General features: G+C 39.8%; 1 protein-coding gene across 6 annotated transcripts in view; it reads right to left on the minus strand.

Annotated features, from left to right (window-relative positions):
• The window catches only part of CTNND2 (catenin delta 2), a 1,007,180-nt gene that overhangs the window by 44,532 nt on the left and 943,614 nt on the right, over positions 1 to 19,034 (minus strand). For all 6 annotated transcript variants that reach the window (XM_058306950.2, XM_058306943.2, XM_058306942.2 and 3 more), the window contains one exon: positions 3,985 to 4,195. In XM_058306950.2, coding sequence (XP_058162933.1) covers positions 3,985 to 4,195 — 211 coding nt within the window. The remainder of the gene's footprint in view (positions 1 to 3,984; positions 4,196 to 19,034) is intronic.

Consider the following 19,034-nt stretch of genomic DNA (forward strand, 5'->3'; position numbering starts at 1 on the left):
GCAATAAAATGGCTGCTCTTTTCCTGGATTATTAGGTTTGTAATTTAGACCAAGTAAGGTTTAGCTTTCTGCATTCATTTACTTGAGGACAAGAGTAATCCACTCTTATTATTATTACTGGGATGGAACTCAACTTTGGTTGTATTTGAAAAACTATTGGTCAACTTAAGTGTTTTTTTAAAAAAAACTTTTATACTTATAAATTCTAAAAATATTGCTCTATAAAAGATTAGCTAGAATAAAATGACATATAGCTCTTCCTAAAACCAACTTTTGCTAATTATTAGACAATTTGTGATAGTATCATGCTCTAAATGTAATATCAAATTCATTGGATTTAAAAACAATTTTAGACCTTTTCATGGATATATAGAGAGATACATTTTATTCTTATATGATCTATAGTGAACAAAGATTAATGTTATGTTTTGCTGCATTTAATCTTTATTTGCTAGATATTTGTCCATGAAAATAGTCAAGCAACTCTAGGGGAAGATACATAAATATTCAGGGTAATGAGTATAGTTGAAATGTATTTCATATGCAAAAATTCCTCTGACACAGTGTAATTTTTTTCTACTCCTTGCTTAGTTACAAAATAGAAAAAGACTGTGAATGTCTAATGAACAGCAGCTTTTAACCTCTCAATTAAAATGCCAATACAGCATAGTATTAAAATAACCCTTGAAGGTCAGAGAAGCATTGCCTTCTTTGTAGACTTTAATTTTGATCCATCCACCAGACTGATACTGGAGTAAGTTCTACTTGAAAAACTATTAACTACTGATTGAAGGACTTTACCAACTGAGTGTTTCTAATGTGACAAGTGATTATAACCCAAGCCATAATACACAATTCCTTACTGACAAGTAGCAGTTGAGACAGTTAATAGCTTTTCTGTCTTATGACAAAATACCGTGACACATCCAACACTATTTCCTATATAACTGTTAAAATGAAAAAAAAAAAAAAACCCACAAAAAACCAAAAGACAAATGTACTTTTGAAGCAGATGGATGTGACAGAATGTCCATAATGTGTGCTTAAAATGATGTGAAAAGAATAAGTTATCAAGACTTTCAAATGGTTATCGTAACACTCCTGTAAGAGTCAATAATGACTTCACAATGCCTGGATCTCAGAACTGTGAGGTCAGGGATTACTGAAGATTTCAGTTGGGAGAATTCTTTGCAGCTATTCAACTCAGCTGGGACATTTACAAGGATACCAGAATGCCAGTCCCAGTGGTAGCATCTGCAAGCTACAGTGAATTGCGCTGTTCAAACAGCCTGTGATTGGCAACTCACCAGTTGGACCCATCAACATCACTGCATACTTAAGTTTGGATCTATTTAGAAATAAAACATATAAATACATATAACTGAGAAATATAGCTGGGCACATTTCTCCATCTGGTTGTTCCTATGCTACCCAAACAAAACTCAGGTTTGGACTAAACTTATTTCTGGAAATAATATTTTAAGGGGTGTAGGGAGGAAAGATTTATAAGTGTTTTCTGAATTAACTAGGGTGAATTGATATGGCTCCCAATTCAAGTGAGTAAATCATGAAAAGTTCTATTTTCATTTTAGATTTTCTGTTTGATTAAATACAATCTCTGAGTCCTCTGTCATAATAGAATTGAGTTTTCTGGAGAGGTTAGTGCTATGACTTGGGGAAATTCTCCTGGATTCATTTTGTTTTGAGAGCAGTGAAAGCAATAACAAAATGGAAGAATATGTGGGAGATAAGGGTAAATATGTGAAAAATATCCGAGGTTATAAAAACCTCACATCTGTCCCCCAAATTAGCAAGTGTATAAGAAAGAAAGTACACGGTAGAATGGATGGGACTGATGAAGCAGCAGAACTCTAACACTGAAGATGCTTGATTCAGTCCAATTCTACACTTTTTATTAAGCTCATAAATCCAGGCTGTTGACATTTGGAAAAAAAGAGATAAAAGAAACAATGACATGGAACAAGTGACTATTCGAGAAAGAAATTTTCAGTTAAATTAAAGGGCATTTATGAGATCATCTATAATAAAAGAATCTTCTCATATCAATAAGCAAGACGGGCCAGTCCTTGCAGTGCCGTTTTCTGGGTTGGCAAGGAGGACGCATACTATTTCAGAGATGATTTTTGCAAACGATCTTTAATTAATTTCACCAAATAGTTTTCTTGAGCCACAGGACTGATCAAAGCATCATTTTTCTTTCAGGCCTATTTAGAGATTCTTGCAGTTAATAGGGATGTTCTCACAGCTGAGAGGAACTAATACAAGCCAACCACTCCCCAAAGTGCCCTCGCTGTACAACTCAGTGAAAATACTTTAATCTTTGCATGTATCATGAATACAGATACATATATATCAGTCTTCTGTGGCCTATGTTTTTATTGGGTGGGTATGTATGTTTGCGTAAAAAAAACCTCACTAACATATTGAACTCCTATTGCTCAAAACAGATAAACACTTCAGCTAGAGATTTCCAAGGTATACTGAAGCAATATAAAGAAGAAAACCGTGTGGCTCACACTCTACATAGAATAGCATTTAAGTATCAATGATCATTGATATCCTGTATCAATATCGTAAGATAGAATTGAAGCCAACAATCTACATTGTGCAATGATCACACATGAGCCCAATGGGTCTTCTCTAGTTGATAGAGAAAAATATTTAAATCCCAATACTGACTTGTGGTTTGAGCCTATATGTAGGTCTCAGGGTACTTAAACAGAAACTTTGAAACTTCTTTTATATTATGGTAATACCCTGAACTAAATGAAACAATAATGAGATAGAGTTTCCAAAAAGTCTCTAAATGAAACCCACGCAGTCTTTGATAACAAAAGAAAGACTATTTAGCGTTTAGATGGGAAGGAGTGCACTGGGAGCAGGGAATGGAAAGTCAAGAAGCAGACTGTTGATAACAAAAGGTTTGACCTTTTAATCTAATTTGCTTACACTGAGGAACTTCCAGGTTGTGAAATTTTTTTTTTTTTTAATAGCCAAAATTTTATTTAATTAACTGTACTGTAAGATTCCTATCAGCTCTTTATTTTGTATAAATATACATTTGGATTAGTCTATGCATTCTCTAAAACTAAAACAGGTAATTATTTCTCATTTTTCTCAATTATAAGTGAAAGTATTAATGTATGCTTCTTTTTTTTTTTTAATCAAGGTTAGTGAATGTTTCTGTAAAATTGACAGCTCCCTGATAAACAGACACTCAGTCTTGCGCTGGTATTTTTTCTGTTAATATAGGAAGATTCTTAAAGCAAACCGGAGAGGCACTCCTCTCTGTGGTGGTGTGGGTGATGTGAACCGGAGCCTTATCTCCTTTAAATCCATTCCCCTCAGCGCCCTCCTGCCTCACTGCTTCCCTCTGCTGGGACACTTATATTTATTCTGTAAGTCTTGATTAGCACTTCCTTCAGGACTTCCAGGAAGCGCCCCCCTCAATTTTAGATTGGACAGGACAGGCATAGAAACTTGTTAAATTAAATAACTTGCCCCAGATCATGCAGCTAATAAGGGAGGGCGCTGGCTCAGAACTTAGATCTGTTTGGCTCCGTTATTCCCTGTTTGTGCCGATCTGCAGAGGCGCTGAGCTAAGTGACAAGTATACGAAATTGCAGCCACGCTGAACAGCCGCCCAAAATGCTCCAGCAAATTCTCCTTAATCGAGCTGCCTCTTCCACCCTGAAGGAACGCTCTAACTAACACCTGTGCTGGCTTGTCAAGGCTCTTTTTACCATTGTACAGTGATTACCTGGTCATGAGTTACTTATGACATCAAAATGACCAGGAAGCTCAGTGTCACTGAAGGGTGGGAAGGCTGGCTACCATTAGGACTCTTTTCCTCCCCGTGATGATCAATGACAAATGCTCTTCGGCGACACCTGGGTGGTGGAGAGTGGGCACCCTCGGAGCTGGTTCTACCGGGACGAAGAAGGGAAGGCGCCACTAACTTACTTGTCTCCTTTGCTCTTGGAGATGCCGACCAGCTTCTCGATGCCGCCGGCGTCCCGTAAGGCCTTGGCGTTCTCCATGTTCTTGGTGATCACCTCGTGCAGGGTACAGCAGACGGCCGTCACCGTGTCATCCGACATGGCCTTGCTGGCTGTGCTGCTGCTGCTGTTCCCGCCGGGCAGCCTGTGGACCAGGTCTCGCATGGCGTACTTGCCTTTGGAAAAGGAAACACAGGGAAGGGTTGAAGAGAGGTCAAGCTGGAGGAAGAGGGCAGGGGACAGGTGGGGATAGGAGAAGGGACGAGAGCACAGGAGGCTGCAGTGGCGAAACATTGCCTCTTCCCATCCCAGAATGTTGGGTAAAGTTGGACACATAAAGAGAGAAAACAGTGTTTTGACATGGTGAATGAATGGACTTTGATGCTAGATGGACGTGGGGTTGAATTTCCAGGTAAGTTATTTCACCGTTCTAAGCCTCAGGTGTTCAATCGCTAAAACAAGAATAACAGTGGCACCTACCTTACCCAGCTGTTGAGAAGAATAAATAGGTAAATGCTTGGGAAGCAATGAACGCACAATGATTAATGCAGACTAGGGATTCAGTGGATGTTAGCTATTTTTATTATGTTTCTGATTTTCGCAGAAGTCCAGAAAATGTACAGCAGTTCTCCCATAACCTCAGTAATACCTTAACAGCCGCTGTGTTGGACCTGTATTATTTAACAAGTCTAAGAGTCAGGTCAAGAGTCAAATCACTTGATCCTCTATTTGACCCCTTTAAAGCAAAGAGAAACACTTAAAGCAGGAGAGAGGGGTTTTACAAACAAAATGTAACTAGGTGCTTTGCAGCTGTAAATACCCCAGAAAGACCTTTTTCATTTTAATCCATGTGTGCGGGTGTGGACCCACTGTACGTTGGGACGTTTCGATGCGGTTACTGCTCCTAAGAAAAGTGTGGCCCTCCTCAACTAGGATGGATCTTCATCCTGTTACTGGAGCCCTTTATAAGCAGAGTGAAACTCAGACAGGGAGACAGAAAGCCACAGAGGGGGCAGCCAGAAGTTAAAACCGATGGGATGAGGAAGAGAAGGGAGAGGCTGGGAGAGGCCGGGAGAGGCCGCCATGTGCTTTGCCATGTGACCAGCTAAGGCTGGAGGACTGCCAGCCATCAGCCTCGGAATGACGGCCTTCAGAAAGAAAGCATCACTTTGATGACCCTTTGATTCGGACTTTCTCTTAGCCTCAAAACCATAAGTGAATACATCCCATTGTTCGATCCATCTCACTGCGTGGTATTTGCTGGAGCAGCCTAGGAAACTAAATCAGTATCTTTTGAACCCCTGCTGATCTGCTAATAACCTTCTGATCTGCTTGTCTTTCTGATGGGGTTTTATTGTATGGTTCTCCCATATAACACTTACTAATTTGGCATGTTTTCCTTTGTGTGGGAAAAAAATAAAATAACATAAAATCCAGACCGGCTTCCTTAGTTCACTTTATCATTATTAATCTTGCTACTTGCAATGATAAAGGTACTTAGGATGACATATTTATGGAGTACTTTAGTTTACAAAGCACTTTCAGCATCACCAATAACCCCGTAGAACAATTAATTCATCCCACCTGCGGCTTCCAATTCTGAGTCTTTAATTTACTTCTGGAGGTACTTAAATGAGTGCCTGCAGCAAAGTTTGCTGTTTTTAAATTTTTCAGATGGAATTGGAAAGTGTCCAAAGTCAAATTCCTTCTTTCTGTCTCCTCTCCCAATGAGATATATTTAGTGAGCTCCTAAAAGATATGTAAAATATCCTACCTGCACACATATCTCTAAACGATATCATCCTTCACGGTTTAATTCTCCGGGACATGGTGCCTGGGGGTAGCCACAGGAGCCCCAGGGGAGTAGGTGATGCCATCTTAACTTTAGGCAGTAATAAATAAAAAACAGGCTTTTGTAATTTTGGTGCCTGCTCTTATGCTATGTTTAGGTGGCTTATTTTAGCTTGGACAAAAATTACTGATGTCTAAATTACTGAAATAGTAAAGACTAAATATCTTCATTCACTTGATAATAGCTGAGAAAGAGGCTGACAAAATTGATTTGCCTGAAAACCGCCAAATGTTGCATATTTATTTTCTAATGACAGCACTTAAACTAGTCTGGAAAAGACACATTGTCCATGGGTAGTCCTCTGCCCAACTTGCTTTACATAGTTATCATTAAGTCAGTTAACTCTGGTCAAGAATTTACTTTTTTTGAGCTCAGAATGCTGGGGATTTTATCAGGTCATTAACCTCCACAAACCACTAGAAGACAAATTCGAGATACACAGAAGTGCGAAGGTAGAAGTGCCCTTTCTCTCTCTCTAAGGGAAGTGATGGAGAAAGAACAAGAGAATCCAAACTAGTTCAGTTGTATGTGGAGGCATTACCATATAAAACACTGGTTTGGTGACCACAGGCATTTCAAGGTTAAAGGCAAAAATGAGAAGAGAGAAAATTTGGTTGTAGCAGTTTTTTTAGTTCTCATTAGTGTCGTTTTTTAAATTACATCAGAAAAAATTGAAGACGTGGTTTCATTGTCTACAGCTTCCCACAGATGAACCTGAATGAGATAATGAGGTAAAACATGTTGCCATATACTTTGGGGTGCAGTAGGGAGACTGGGGCAGCCAGCGCCCCCAGCCATCGACCTCTGGAGCAGCCTCTTCCACTTGCCCCCACATGTGTCTCCTAGAGATGGGAAAACAAAGCTATAGGTAACCTACCACCCCCTCACTTTGAGGGAAATGCCCATATGGGATTATTTTATTATTTTTTTGTCTTTATTTTTTTAATGTTAAATTAAAAAAAATATGAGGTCCCCATATACCCCCCACCCCCCTCACCCCACTCCTCCCATAACAACCACCCCCTCCATCATCATGGGACATTCATTGCACTTGGTGAATACATCTCTGAGCACTGCTGCACCACATGGTCAATGGTCCACATTACAGTTTACACTCTCCCCCAGTCCACCCAGTGGGCCATGGGAGGACATACAATGTCTGGTAACTGTTGCTGCAGTACCACCCAGGACAGCTCCAAGTCCTGAAAATGCCCCCACATCACATCTCTTCTTCCCACTCCCTACCCTCAGCAGCTACCATGGCCACTTTCTCCAAATCAATGCTACATTTTCTTCAATTACTAATCACTATAGTTCATGAATAGAATATCAGTAAGTCCACTCTAATCCATACTCTATTCCTCCATCCTGTGGACCCTGGAATGATTGTGTCCACTCCACATCTATATCAAGAGGGGGCTTAGATTCCACATGGATGCTGGATGCAATTCTCCTGCTTTCAGTTGTAGGCACTCTTGGCTCCCTGGTGTGGTGGTTGATTTTCTTTACCTCCATGTTAGCTGAGTGGGGTAAGTCCCATAAACCAGAGTGTAGGAGTTGCTAGTCTGTTGAGGCTCAGGGCCTGGCTATCACATGGACAGCCCAAAGATTCAGGTCCCCTGGGTATATACTAAACCCCAGTGTCAACCACAGGTCCGGTAAAAGTAACAGGAAAGGCTTGTAAACAAAGATCACATCTGAGTCCAGCTCCATCACACAGAAACACAAACTCTAAATAGGGCCAACTGACATGGCACTGAACTCCATCTGCCATGACCTTAGAACGCATGGGTCTCTGTAGTGCTCAGAAGAACCAATATCTGGGGTTGTATCTACTTTATCTGTCTCTGGGACTCTGCTGAGGTGTGTGTAAGGGCGACCCCTCTGATAACCTCCCAGGTCTTTTTGGAGACTCATAGCCATATAAACTCATTTGTCCTTTCCTTTTCCCCCTTTTATTCAGGTCAAAAAGCATTTTTAACTTCTGATATTATATGTAGGCTGAGATATTCTGCTGGTCTGAGTTGGCCCTTTCATTCAAGGTCATTTTCTAGTTACATCATCAGCTGGTACTTGGTAGTAATCCCTCGGTGCCAGGGAGGCTCATCCCTGGAAGTCATGTCCCATGCTGGGGGGAAGGCAATTCATTTACATGCTGAGTTTGGTTTCAAGACTGGCCACATTTGAGCAAATGGAGGCTCTCAGGAGGTAACTCTTAGGCACCCTGTACCTCTAGGCCTTGTTCTTATTTCAGGTGCACAGGCTCGCAAGCATAGTCATTAGTATCAAGGGTTCATTGTTGGACCATCTTTCTTTTTTGGTCTTTGCCATTGCACTTGGGGGATTGTTGCTGTTCCGTTAGGGAATGTGATAGAGTTCCCCTGGCTAGGAACTCAGCACTCCCTCAGTTGTCATTTTTAACTCTAACCACTATGAAAATATCCAAATGTTTTTATGTACCCTGGATATATGCCCTGGAGAACTCCCTGCCAACCATGTGTCCCCTGTCAGTAACATCCCACACCAGTATTCCTCCCCTGCCATTGTTGAACCTCTCTGTGATCCAAAACTTCTTCGGAAATGAAGCCCAATATATTGCCAGGTTCTATTAATAGTAAAATGGAATATAGTGATGAGTTTAAAGGTTAGATATAGAATACATATTAATTTAGAAAAATTAAGGTAAAAATAAATTGGGGTATCAAAAAATTAAAAAATGCAAACGCTTTGTTTTTGATGTTTTGCCTTCCATCACTGCAATAAGTAATGCCCTATATGCAAATTGGCAAAGCAACTTCTTCCGTCTTTTCCTCAGTGTCTACGTCCTTTCTTTTTTTTTTCTTCCTAATTATTAAGCTTGTCTTCACAAAAGTTTTAGATAACAGTAATTCATATATACAATATACAGTATTCCCACATATCCAATATAAAACCCTATTCCCTTCCACAGCAATAATCTATTTACATGTTCATACTATATTTATTGAAACTGATGTACAGATATTGAGACAATAGCTTTCAAACAAGGTAACACTTGGGTTTACATTGTGGTTTATATTTTAGACTATACAATTTTATAAATTTTTAGTTATCTTATGTTTTACATTATGATTTACATTTTAGCCTATAGGCCCCTATACATTTTCAGTATAATTTAACATGTCCTATATTCATGCATGCATTATCTTGTGGAACACTTCCATTGCCCCACAGTTACACTGATTTCATCTATTCAATACCTTTTCCCCCTCCCCTCAGAGCCCACAGTGACAATCAAACTTTCATTGCTTGAAGGGCCATGTTCAAAGATACTTGTAACAATGTTGAGGGCTTGACATGCTCGACTGCCCTAACGCATTGGGAGCTACCATTTCTCTCGAGAGATAAAATTCCCTCTATTTGAGAACATCAGTCCTCCCCAGGATGTGGATATACATTCACTCTCATTATATGGGTCTCCATGCAATGATATAAACCACTATGACAAAATGAGCACTCATATACTCCCGAGAAGACTGTCCTGCATCAGATTCTCCATTTTAAGCATTATGGGATTATTTTAATATCTCCAATATAGTTGAATGACATTTTCATTAGGCAACTGGAAACTTTTCATTTAGTTTACTTATCAGCATATTTGAAGTGGTACAGTTTAGTCTATGTATTTTGACCATCCCAGTTGAGAAACACATCAAATAAAATTATATCACAGGGAAGGAGACTACTTTGTGAAGTATGTTAATCATTTTAAGGGTGTTATTTTTAGCCTTCGATTGAGCTACACTGGAATTTGAATCCTATCTCCACAGGGATTTTGGGTAGCAAGAATAGTTCTTTAGCCCTTTCTGGTGTATAGAAGGCCAGAGAAGAGAAAAATTAGATTGGGCTGGAGTTGTCATAGAAGGCTTGATACAGAAGATGGACATTTAGGATTTATTCTGTGGGTTGGAAGAGCAACAAGATCAAATCAAAGTTTTAGAAAGAGAATTCTGGTGCAGTTTGAAGGAAGATTTCAGAATAGTAGGACTGAAGGCAGGAAAAACATGGTTGTTTTTTTGGGACAATCCATTCTCTTTCTGACTTTCTATTGAAATTATAAGCACTTTAACTCCAGGTAGCTTTCGTCTATAATTTTTCTATGTCCTATATCCACCCCGCCAACTTTGTACACACTAGAGAGGACTAAATAGCTCTTATTGTTACACAATTAGAAGATTCTTGGCGCTGCTTGCCACAATTTTGAGCCCTTGAGTCTCTGAGGTCAAAGGAGTCCACTTCTTTTTTGTGTAATGGTTTCGAAAAGTACAAGCTGCAAGGTAGGTGGGGCAAGCCTTTCGTTTCACAGCCTGACACCATCAAGGTTATTTTTGTTTGTTTTGTTTTCAGACAGAAATGAAAGGAGTGGGTTCCTCTAGGGGGTGCTGTCTCTCTAGGACCTGGGAGAGGAAAAAGTTAGGGCTGCCTCTCTAGGACCTGGGAGAAGAACAAGTTGGGGCTGCCTCTCTAGGACCTGGGAGAGGAACAAGTTGGTTCTCTCTCCCTCTCTCTCTCTCACCTGGTGGAGGTTCTGCAGGAGCCCAGGATGTTGGGTTTGGCTGTGCCCCTGTGCTGTGTGGATGCAGAGGGGACCTGAGGGGCCGAACCCCAGCCCTGGATGGAGCCTCAGGTGAGGTGGAGGAGATGCTGCTATCAGAACGAGCTACTGAGGCCCAGAGGAGATACCAGTGACCACTGGAGACTGAAGACCCCTCCACCCCAATGCCTTTCCTCTATATTTAACTTGGCTTAAAAATAAGTATGAGGTATGACAGAGACCAACAGTCACAGAGCAATTCGTGCTGATGAATCGAGGAGGCACCTGCAAGACTTCAGGACAGAAATGACGAGGAACTGTGGCTACAGAGAGGTGGCCACGAAAAGGAGGATGGCAGAGAAGACATGGTGGCGATTTCCAAGATGAGACGGTCAGGGCTGGCAGTGCAATGAAAGGCTGGCAGTAATGGAAGTGGGGATGATTCAGAGATTTCTATTTGGTACGATGGGGTGGAAGGCAAAAACAAAGTGAATTTTACTGTTTAATAGTAACGGCCAAGTTGGATTTTATTTTTTCACCCCAAGAAAAACATGCAAAACCAATAAACATGATATGGAAGACACAAAGAGCAAAACCTCATCAGTGAGAGAAGCAGTCCTCAGGTTACCCTAATTCAAAGGACACCTTGATTGCAAAGCCCTGCCTCCATTTGATGTGTGCTTCCCCTGATCTCCTGTCATGGAATAACATCTTAAAAAAGAAAAGTGTGACACTCCCAGAGATCAAACCACCACAACACAAACACAACTCCACCCTCACCACCGACTACACAGTGTCTCGCTTAACTCCCCAAGAAAAATGAAACCTTGAGCCAGTTCTCATAACTGCTGAAAATAACTTTATCTCTGATTTTTTTCAATGCTGAAATAAGACAACCCTGAGAGATACTAAAAGGGAGAAATATTAAATACAAATGAGTTTTTATGGCTAAGAGTCTTCAAAATGAGTTGGGAGGTCATTCCAGAGGTTACTTTCATGCCTGTCTCAGCAGGATCTCACTGACTGCTACCATAAACAGTGGCTCAAATAATGTGGCTCCTGAGGGTTCTAGAGACATCTAGACACTATAAGCAGGGCAGACAAGCTCACAAATTCAGCACCCTGTCAGTGGGTCTTTGGAATTTATGCTCCCCAGTGTAACAGATTTAGACTCATTTATAGTTTTCCTATACATGGCTCTTCTGCCTTTTTATTTAAACCTATAATTAGTACTATACTTGTTTAATATATGCCCCAGAGACTTAAAATCTTTGGGCTCTTTGTGTCCGGCCAAGCCCTGAATCTCAGCAGAGTTGTAACACGTATTTCCCAAGTTCACTGGATTCACCCAGGACAACTAACAAGGAGATGATGATGGACAACACCCATTACAAGAACAGAGAGAATCTGAAACTGCAAGCAAGAGAGCTCCATTCATCTGTCCCATGGGATCTAAGGACCCTTTCAATTAGAGGTGGAGTGGGCATCGCCATCCCCAAATCCTCGAGATTGGAGAATGAACAATGGACTAAAGGAGACTTATTATTATTCTATTATAGACTTATTATTCTAGCAAAGGAAGAACTTTTTTCATTGATATAAAGGCAGTGGCCACCAGAGATTGAGGGATGGGACAGGGAAGAATGGGGACATTTTGGGGACATTGGAATTGTCCTGCATGATGCTGTGAAGATGGATACAGGCCATTATACATTTTGTCATAACCTATAAAATTGTGCAGGGCAGAATGTAAATTATAATCCATGATTAGTAGCAATGCTTCAATATGGGTTCATCAATTGTAACAAATGTACCACAGTAATGAAAGATGTTGTTAATGTGGAAAAGTGTGGGAGAGAAGAGTAGGTGGGGCTTATGGGAATCCCCTATATATTTTATCTAACATTTTTGTAATCTAAAGCTTCTTTAAAAAAAAAATCCATGAGAAAATGACCTTTTCCCCATCATGACTAGACTAGCTATTTGTAACCTTGGTACCCTAGTGTGTATGCATTTGTGTGTGGTATATTTCCTCTACATATTTGTATTTAGTGAGTCACTTTTTAAAATTCAGAATCTTCTGAGAACATTGCAGGCAAAAATTATTTTCTCTTCTCAATGCTTCTTTCCAGAAGTTTTCCATTTTCAGTTATTGGGCACACGAGGTGCCTAAATGGACACACTCATGAGATTTAGCTGTGATGCCCAAGAGAGGAATTCCTTGAGGCTCTTAGGCAGACAAGAGTTGTGGTGAATTCCATGAGGAGGCAACAGAGCTTTGTTCTTGCTGGCTGTTCCTGCTTCTGAGTTTTGTTTGTGATTCTCTTTCTACTTCCATTCCTAGACTCGCCTGGGTCTGGTACTGATTTGTGCACTACTACCTAACTTCCTTGTTGGCAGCAGTACTGTTGAGGAGTGGTTTTATGACCTATCCACCTGCCCCCTACAAGGTGCTGACAACAGGGAAGTCACCTGAGTCCCTTCCTACTACTGAGGATGTGTCTCTTTGGATCTCTAACTGAGTCCTCCGTGGAGCTGGTCTTTGTTGTACACGACTATGAGCTCAAATCTCTCATAGTGACTAGAGAAAAAGGTATTTTCTAAAGAGTTGTTGGAATGGTGAGCCACAACTGGATCAGGAACACTCCACTTCTTTGTCTCTGAGAACTAGTGTCTCTTTGACTTCTTATTTCTGGAGCTGCCAACACTGAACTGTGAGTTTCTGCTGAGAAGCTCTGGATTTTTTTTTTAATTTACTTTTATTTTTGGTCTTTTTTTTGGTTTGGATTTACTTTTTTTTTCTTCTTCTCTCCTTCCTCCCAGTTGTCTGTTCTCTGTGTTCATTTGATGTGTGTTCTTCTTTATCCGCTTCTGTTGTTGACAGTGGCAGAGGAATCTGTGTTTCTTTTTGTTGCGTCATCTTGCTGTGTCAGCTCTCCGTGTGTGCGGCGCCATTCCTGGGCAGGCTGCACTTTCTTTCGTACTGGGCAGCTCTCCTTACAGGGTGCACTCCTTGCATGTGGGGCTCCCCTACATGGGGGGCACCCCTGCGTGGCACGCACTCCTTGCGCACATCAGCACTGCGCATGGGCCAGCTCCACACGGGTCAAGGAGGCCTGGGGTTTGAACCGCAGACCTCCCATGTGGTAGACGGACACCCCAACCACTGGGCCAAGTCCGCCTCCGGATTTACTTTTAATGAGTGGTCACAGTGCAAAAAGAAGGCTGATGGTTTCCGTATGACTGTGTGTCTGTGGTAAGTGTGAAAGAAGTTTTGTCCCTTTGTGAAAGGAAATAGTGAGTGTTTGCTCCATGCGTGCCTGTAGCACTTCCTGGCTATAATAAGGTTGGCACTTTTTCTTCCCTCTCAAAATTTTAAGTTGCTGGCTCTTTAAGGAAAAAATTTTCAAGACATAATTTTTGAACAAGATATAACTTATGCTCATATCTTGTATCTCCTAGAACAACTCTTTTTGAAATTGCTTTCTCCAAATCCATACTTCCTAGTCAAACCAGTAATATTTTTGAAATGTCTTTTACATCTAAAGTATTTTTGGTGTTTCCCAGAGAGCTGCTGGGAAACACCAATGCTTTTTCTCCCTTGCCTTCTGAAAGGAGAGGTGCCAGAGATTACTAGGCATGTTCATCACCCTGCAGATTTTTAATTGGTTTAGTACTGTTGTAGGAGCAGCCCTGTTTATCAATCCCACAAGACAAAAAGAGCTGCTAAATAGAGAGAAGCTCAGCGTCCTCTTAATTATGGCAAGTAGATCATTGTCAGGCTCATGTTCAGAAGTTATGAATCTTTCAGTTTGCATAGAAGAGCACTTACTTTCAGATTGAAGAATGGCCTGATAATGGGCAACACTTTTTTTTCAAAGAAGTATTACATTTCTAGGTTTAAAAGAGCTTTTTTCAATTGATCATAATCCCAACACACACTTTACAGGATAAATAAAAAGCCCTGGCGAGGTCTCAGTACCGTCACCACTCACAATATGCTGCTCCTCTTATGGAACTCCTTGAGACTCCACTCACCTCAATTTTGATATTATTCACTATAGTGATTAAATAACCTGAGCTATTCAGCCATAATATTAATAGGGGGTCCCTGATTTCCTATCATGCTTGTCTAAAGATCCCTGCTAAAGCCACAGATCAGTAATTGTATTTACTGGAAGGTACATCAAAATAGCATGATACTAGGAATCTAACAGGTGCTCTTCAAATTGGATAGGATAGAAAACAAGACTCTCAGTTACAGGCATCCATTGATAATAGATAAGCTGATATCACTCCCATCAAGGGCTGAGTCAGGATTTCTAGAACTCTTACTTCAGAAGAAGGCAGTACTTTGAGAAACTGGACTGCTAACTAACCCAAGCTCAAAAGAACAAGAGTTAGTTAGAACTAAATGAAACAAATCCAATTGTGGCTAAATAGTCTATTTTGACTCGGGCATGTTAGGAAAAGCCTTTTTCTTTCTACTTTCCCTGTCTTTAACCCTTGACTTAACAGAGTACACTTGTAAAAACTGTTGTGAAACAGTTTTGAAATGGAACCTTGTTTCAATTAATCCTTCAGAATTCAGGAAAAATCCCTTGGATATTCTTGAAATGGGTTAGAAGATAAAGTATCAGGAAAATTTAATAAGAAGAACAAGATAAATCCTATAAAATAATATATGTTGATTAGTCTTGTCTACACACAAGTTTAAAGCTATAATTAAGTAATAGACAAAGTGCCCTTACTAATCTGTTTACTCTCCTTACCGTAGGTTTTACATGGTATGGATTCATGAAGAATCTGTCCTCTTTCCCAGCAGAACATAATTGAGTTAATCAAATCTATAACCATGGCCATGCCGGAGATGTCATATTTCAAGGCAAGTATAGTTTAAGTAGGCATGAAAAGGGCGTTAAAGAATAAGAAGTACATTTCCTAGGTGGAATGGACACCTACAACATTCTCCCAGGACACTGTCTTTTTTGTGCTGTGTGGCTTGAGGAATCCCAGCCTTCCAGGTAGGATGGCATGGAGCACTGAAAACCTGGGAAGCTCAAAGAGAGAGAACAGTCCTCGAGTTATGTAGAAGAAACCCGATAGAGGAGAATCAGACAGGCCTTGGATACTGATCCCAGTAGGTGAGATGAAAGGGAATTAACTATTTGTGCCATATATTAGGGACCAAAATCACAGTCTTAGCTACTTTATAAACACTCACGAAGAAAGTTAACTCTCAAGACTTAATACCATAGCTTGATCTAGTTTTGATAACCCTACAAAGAGATCTTTGTGAATTACCCAAAACTCCTTGCATACCTATATCTATAAAATCGGCCAGACTTCGTTGAAACAAGTTGTAAGTAAAAATCCTCTTATCTTCTTGATGCTTTTGTCTCCACATCTTCCCTTCACAGATTGAAAAGGGGCTGTGGAAACACAAACCCTCTGGTTGAACAGTGCCCTTTTATTTTCTTTCCGCTGGAATATAACCTATTCATCACCACGTCTACCCCTTTGTTCCTGCTGGATTAGAATAAAGATTTTGTGAGATACATTGATTTTAAAAAAAAAAGAACCTTCTTTTATGTGACTGCCAGCAGTTGTTTTAATTGATTAAAGATTTATCCAAATGGGGAAGGGGGAGGGCCTAGCAAGAAAGGTACCGTTGGAGCCAGGGAATAAATGCTTCCTATGGGCAGTGTTTTGGACAAATTCTGGAAGAAATATTAAAATTCCTTATACTTTTGTTCATATAAATAAGACAAGTACAGCTTTATAATGTCTATAAGTACCTATTTCACATGCCAGGATGTGAAGCAGTTAGTCTAAAAAAAACGATTCAGGCATTCATCCTCTAGAAGCAGTGGGAAAACAGGCAGGCTTGCTGGGCACAGGGGAAGTGGTAGGACCACAGGGTGACTAATGTTGGCACCTGGCAAGGGGGGGAGGCCAGCAGGGCACTGGAGGAGTGGCAAGGCCATGGAGCAATTGGCGTGGGCAGCCAGCAAGGGGGCCTCAGATGGGCCCTGGCAGTCTGAGAGGGAGGCCCAGCTCTTTCCCTTTTTCCTCTTTTTTTTTTTTTCTTTTCCTCATTTAAATCCCCCCTCTCCCGTGCTTTTTTTGTTTTTATCAGTTAAACATGGGCAATTCTAAAGTGTTAGAATAAGTGGAACCAAGTGTCAAAGAAGAGCCTTAACACAATGTTAAGCAACAATAAAATGCTAGGCAAGAGAGAGAAACTGACCAACAGAGTAAACCTATCAAGATGAACAGATGCACAGACATTAGCAAAAAACTACAAGCCATACTAAGAAAGAGGAAGATATGGCCCAGTTAAAGGACCAAATTAAAGAGCTGGAGAAGATACAGAATTTGAAACAACTAATCAAAGATGTTCACACAAATCTACCAAATCAATTCAAGGAAATGAAGGAAGAGATAAAGGATATTAAGAAGACTGTGAATGAGCATACAAAAGAAGTTGTAAACATACATAAAAATAACAGATCTTATGGTATGAAAGGCATAATAGAAGAAATTAAAAATATACTAGAATCATACAACACCATATTTGAATGGACAGAGGAAAGAACTAGCAAATTAGAACACAGGATACCTGGAATTGCACCCAGACAGAAGAACAGATAGAGGGAAAACTGGAAAAAATTAAGGAGGGAATTGAATGACAGTAAGAAACACACAAACATATGCATTATGGGAGGGAGAAGAGAATGGAAAAGAGGCAGAAGGAATTCTTGAGGGAATAATGGCCAAAAATATGCCAACTCTCATGAGGGACATGGATGTACCTGTCCAGAAACCACAGCACACTTCAAACTGAATAAATCCTAACAAATCTACTTTGAGATATATATTGTCAAATGCCAAAGACAAAGAGAGAATCTGAAAGCAGCATGAGAAAAGTTATGCATCACATACATGGTATGCTTGATAAGATTAAGCACTGATTTCTCATCTGAAACCATGGAGGCGTGAAGGCAGTGGTATGACATATTTAAGATACTAAAAGTGAAAAACTGCCAACCAAGAATTCTGTATCAGCAAAACTGTCCTTCAAAAATGAAGTTGAGAAAATATTCAGAGATAAAAAGAAATAGAGAGACTTCATCAACAAGAGTTCTGCTCTACAAGAAACACTAAAGGGAATTCTGCAGGCTGAAAGGAAAAGACAGGAGAGAGAGGTTTAGAGGAGAGTGTAGAAGGGAAGACTATTAATAAGAATAACAAAAAGGGTAAAAAGAGAAACAGAAATAAGTTATGACATATAAAAGACTTAAGATAAAATGTGTGGAGTAGAGTCCTGCCTTTACAGTAATAATATTGAATGTTTCTGGGTTAAACCACCAATTAAGAGATAGAGATTGGCAGAATGGATAAAAAATATGATCTATCTATAGGCTGTCTACAGACCTACCTTAGACCCAAGGACACAAAGAGATTGCAAAGTGAAAGGTTAGAAAATGATTTTCCATGCAAACAGTAACCAAAAAAGAACTGGGGTAGCTATACCAATATTGGACAAAATAGACTTTAAATACAAAACTGTTGTAGGAGACAAAGACATTATATATTAATAAAAGGCGAAATATACTGAGAAGAAAGAACAATCATAAATATTTATGTACTTAACCAGGGTGACCCAAAATAATGACCAAACACTGGAAAAATTGAGGGGAGAAATAGACACCTCTACATTCGGGGGACCTTCAATATACCACTCTCAGCAATAGACAGAGCATCTAAACAGAGGAGCAGTAAAGAAACAGAGATCTTGAATAATATGATAAAGGAACTAGACCTAATAGATATACAAAACACTGAACTCCCAAACAGCTGGATATACATTATTCTTAAGTGCTCATGGATCACTTTCCAGGATAGATCACATATTAGGTCACAGATCAAGACTCAATGAATTTAGAAAGATTGAAATTATTCAAAGCACTTTCTTGGACCTCAACGGAATGAAGTTGGAAATAAATAATGTACAGAAAACTGGGAAATTTACAAATATATGGAAGTTCAACAACACATTCTTAAACAATCAGTGGATCAAAGAGGAAATTGCAAGAGAAATCAGAAAATTTCTCAAGGTGAATGAGAATGAGAAATCAACATATGAAAATTTCTGGGTTGCAGCGAAGGCAGTGTAGAGAGGGAAATTTACAGGCCTAAATGCCTATATTAAAAAAGAAGAGATAAAATCAAAGAACTAACTGCACATCTGGAGGAGCTGGAAAAAGGAGCGCAAACTAATCCCAAAGCAGGCAGAAGGAAAGAAATAACAAAGATTAGAACAGAATTAAATAAAATTGAGAATTTAAAAAAAAATTGAGAGAATTAACAAAAAGCTGGCTTTTTAATAAGATTAATAAACTCTTAGCTAGACAAACAATGAAAAAAAGAGAGAAGATGCAAATAAATAAAATCAGCATTGAGAGAGGGGACATCACCATTGACTCCACACAAATAAAATGGATCATAACAAAATAAAATTTTAAAAAAAGGATAAGAGGATACTATGAAAAACTGTATGCCAGCAAGTTGGACAACTTAGATGAAA

This window comes from Dasypus novemcinctus, chromosome 2 (genome assembly GCF_030445035.2).
Source record: "Dasypus novemcinctus isolate mDasNov1 chromosome 2, mDasNov1.1.hap2, whole genome shotgun sequence".
Taxonomy (NCBI): Eukaryota; Metazoa; Chordata; class Mammalia; order Cingulata; family Dasypodidae; genus Dasypus; species Dasypus novemcinctus.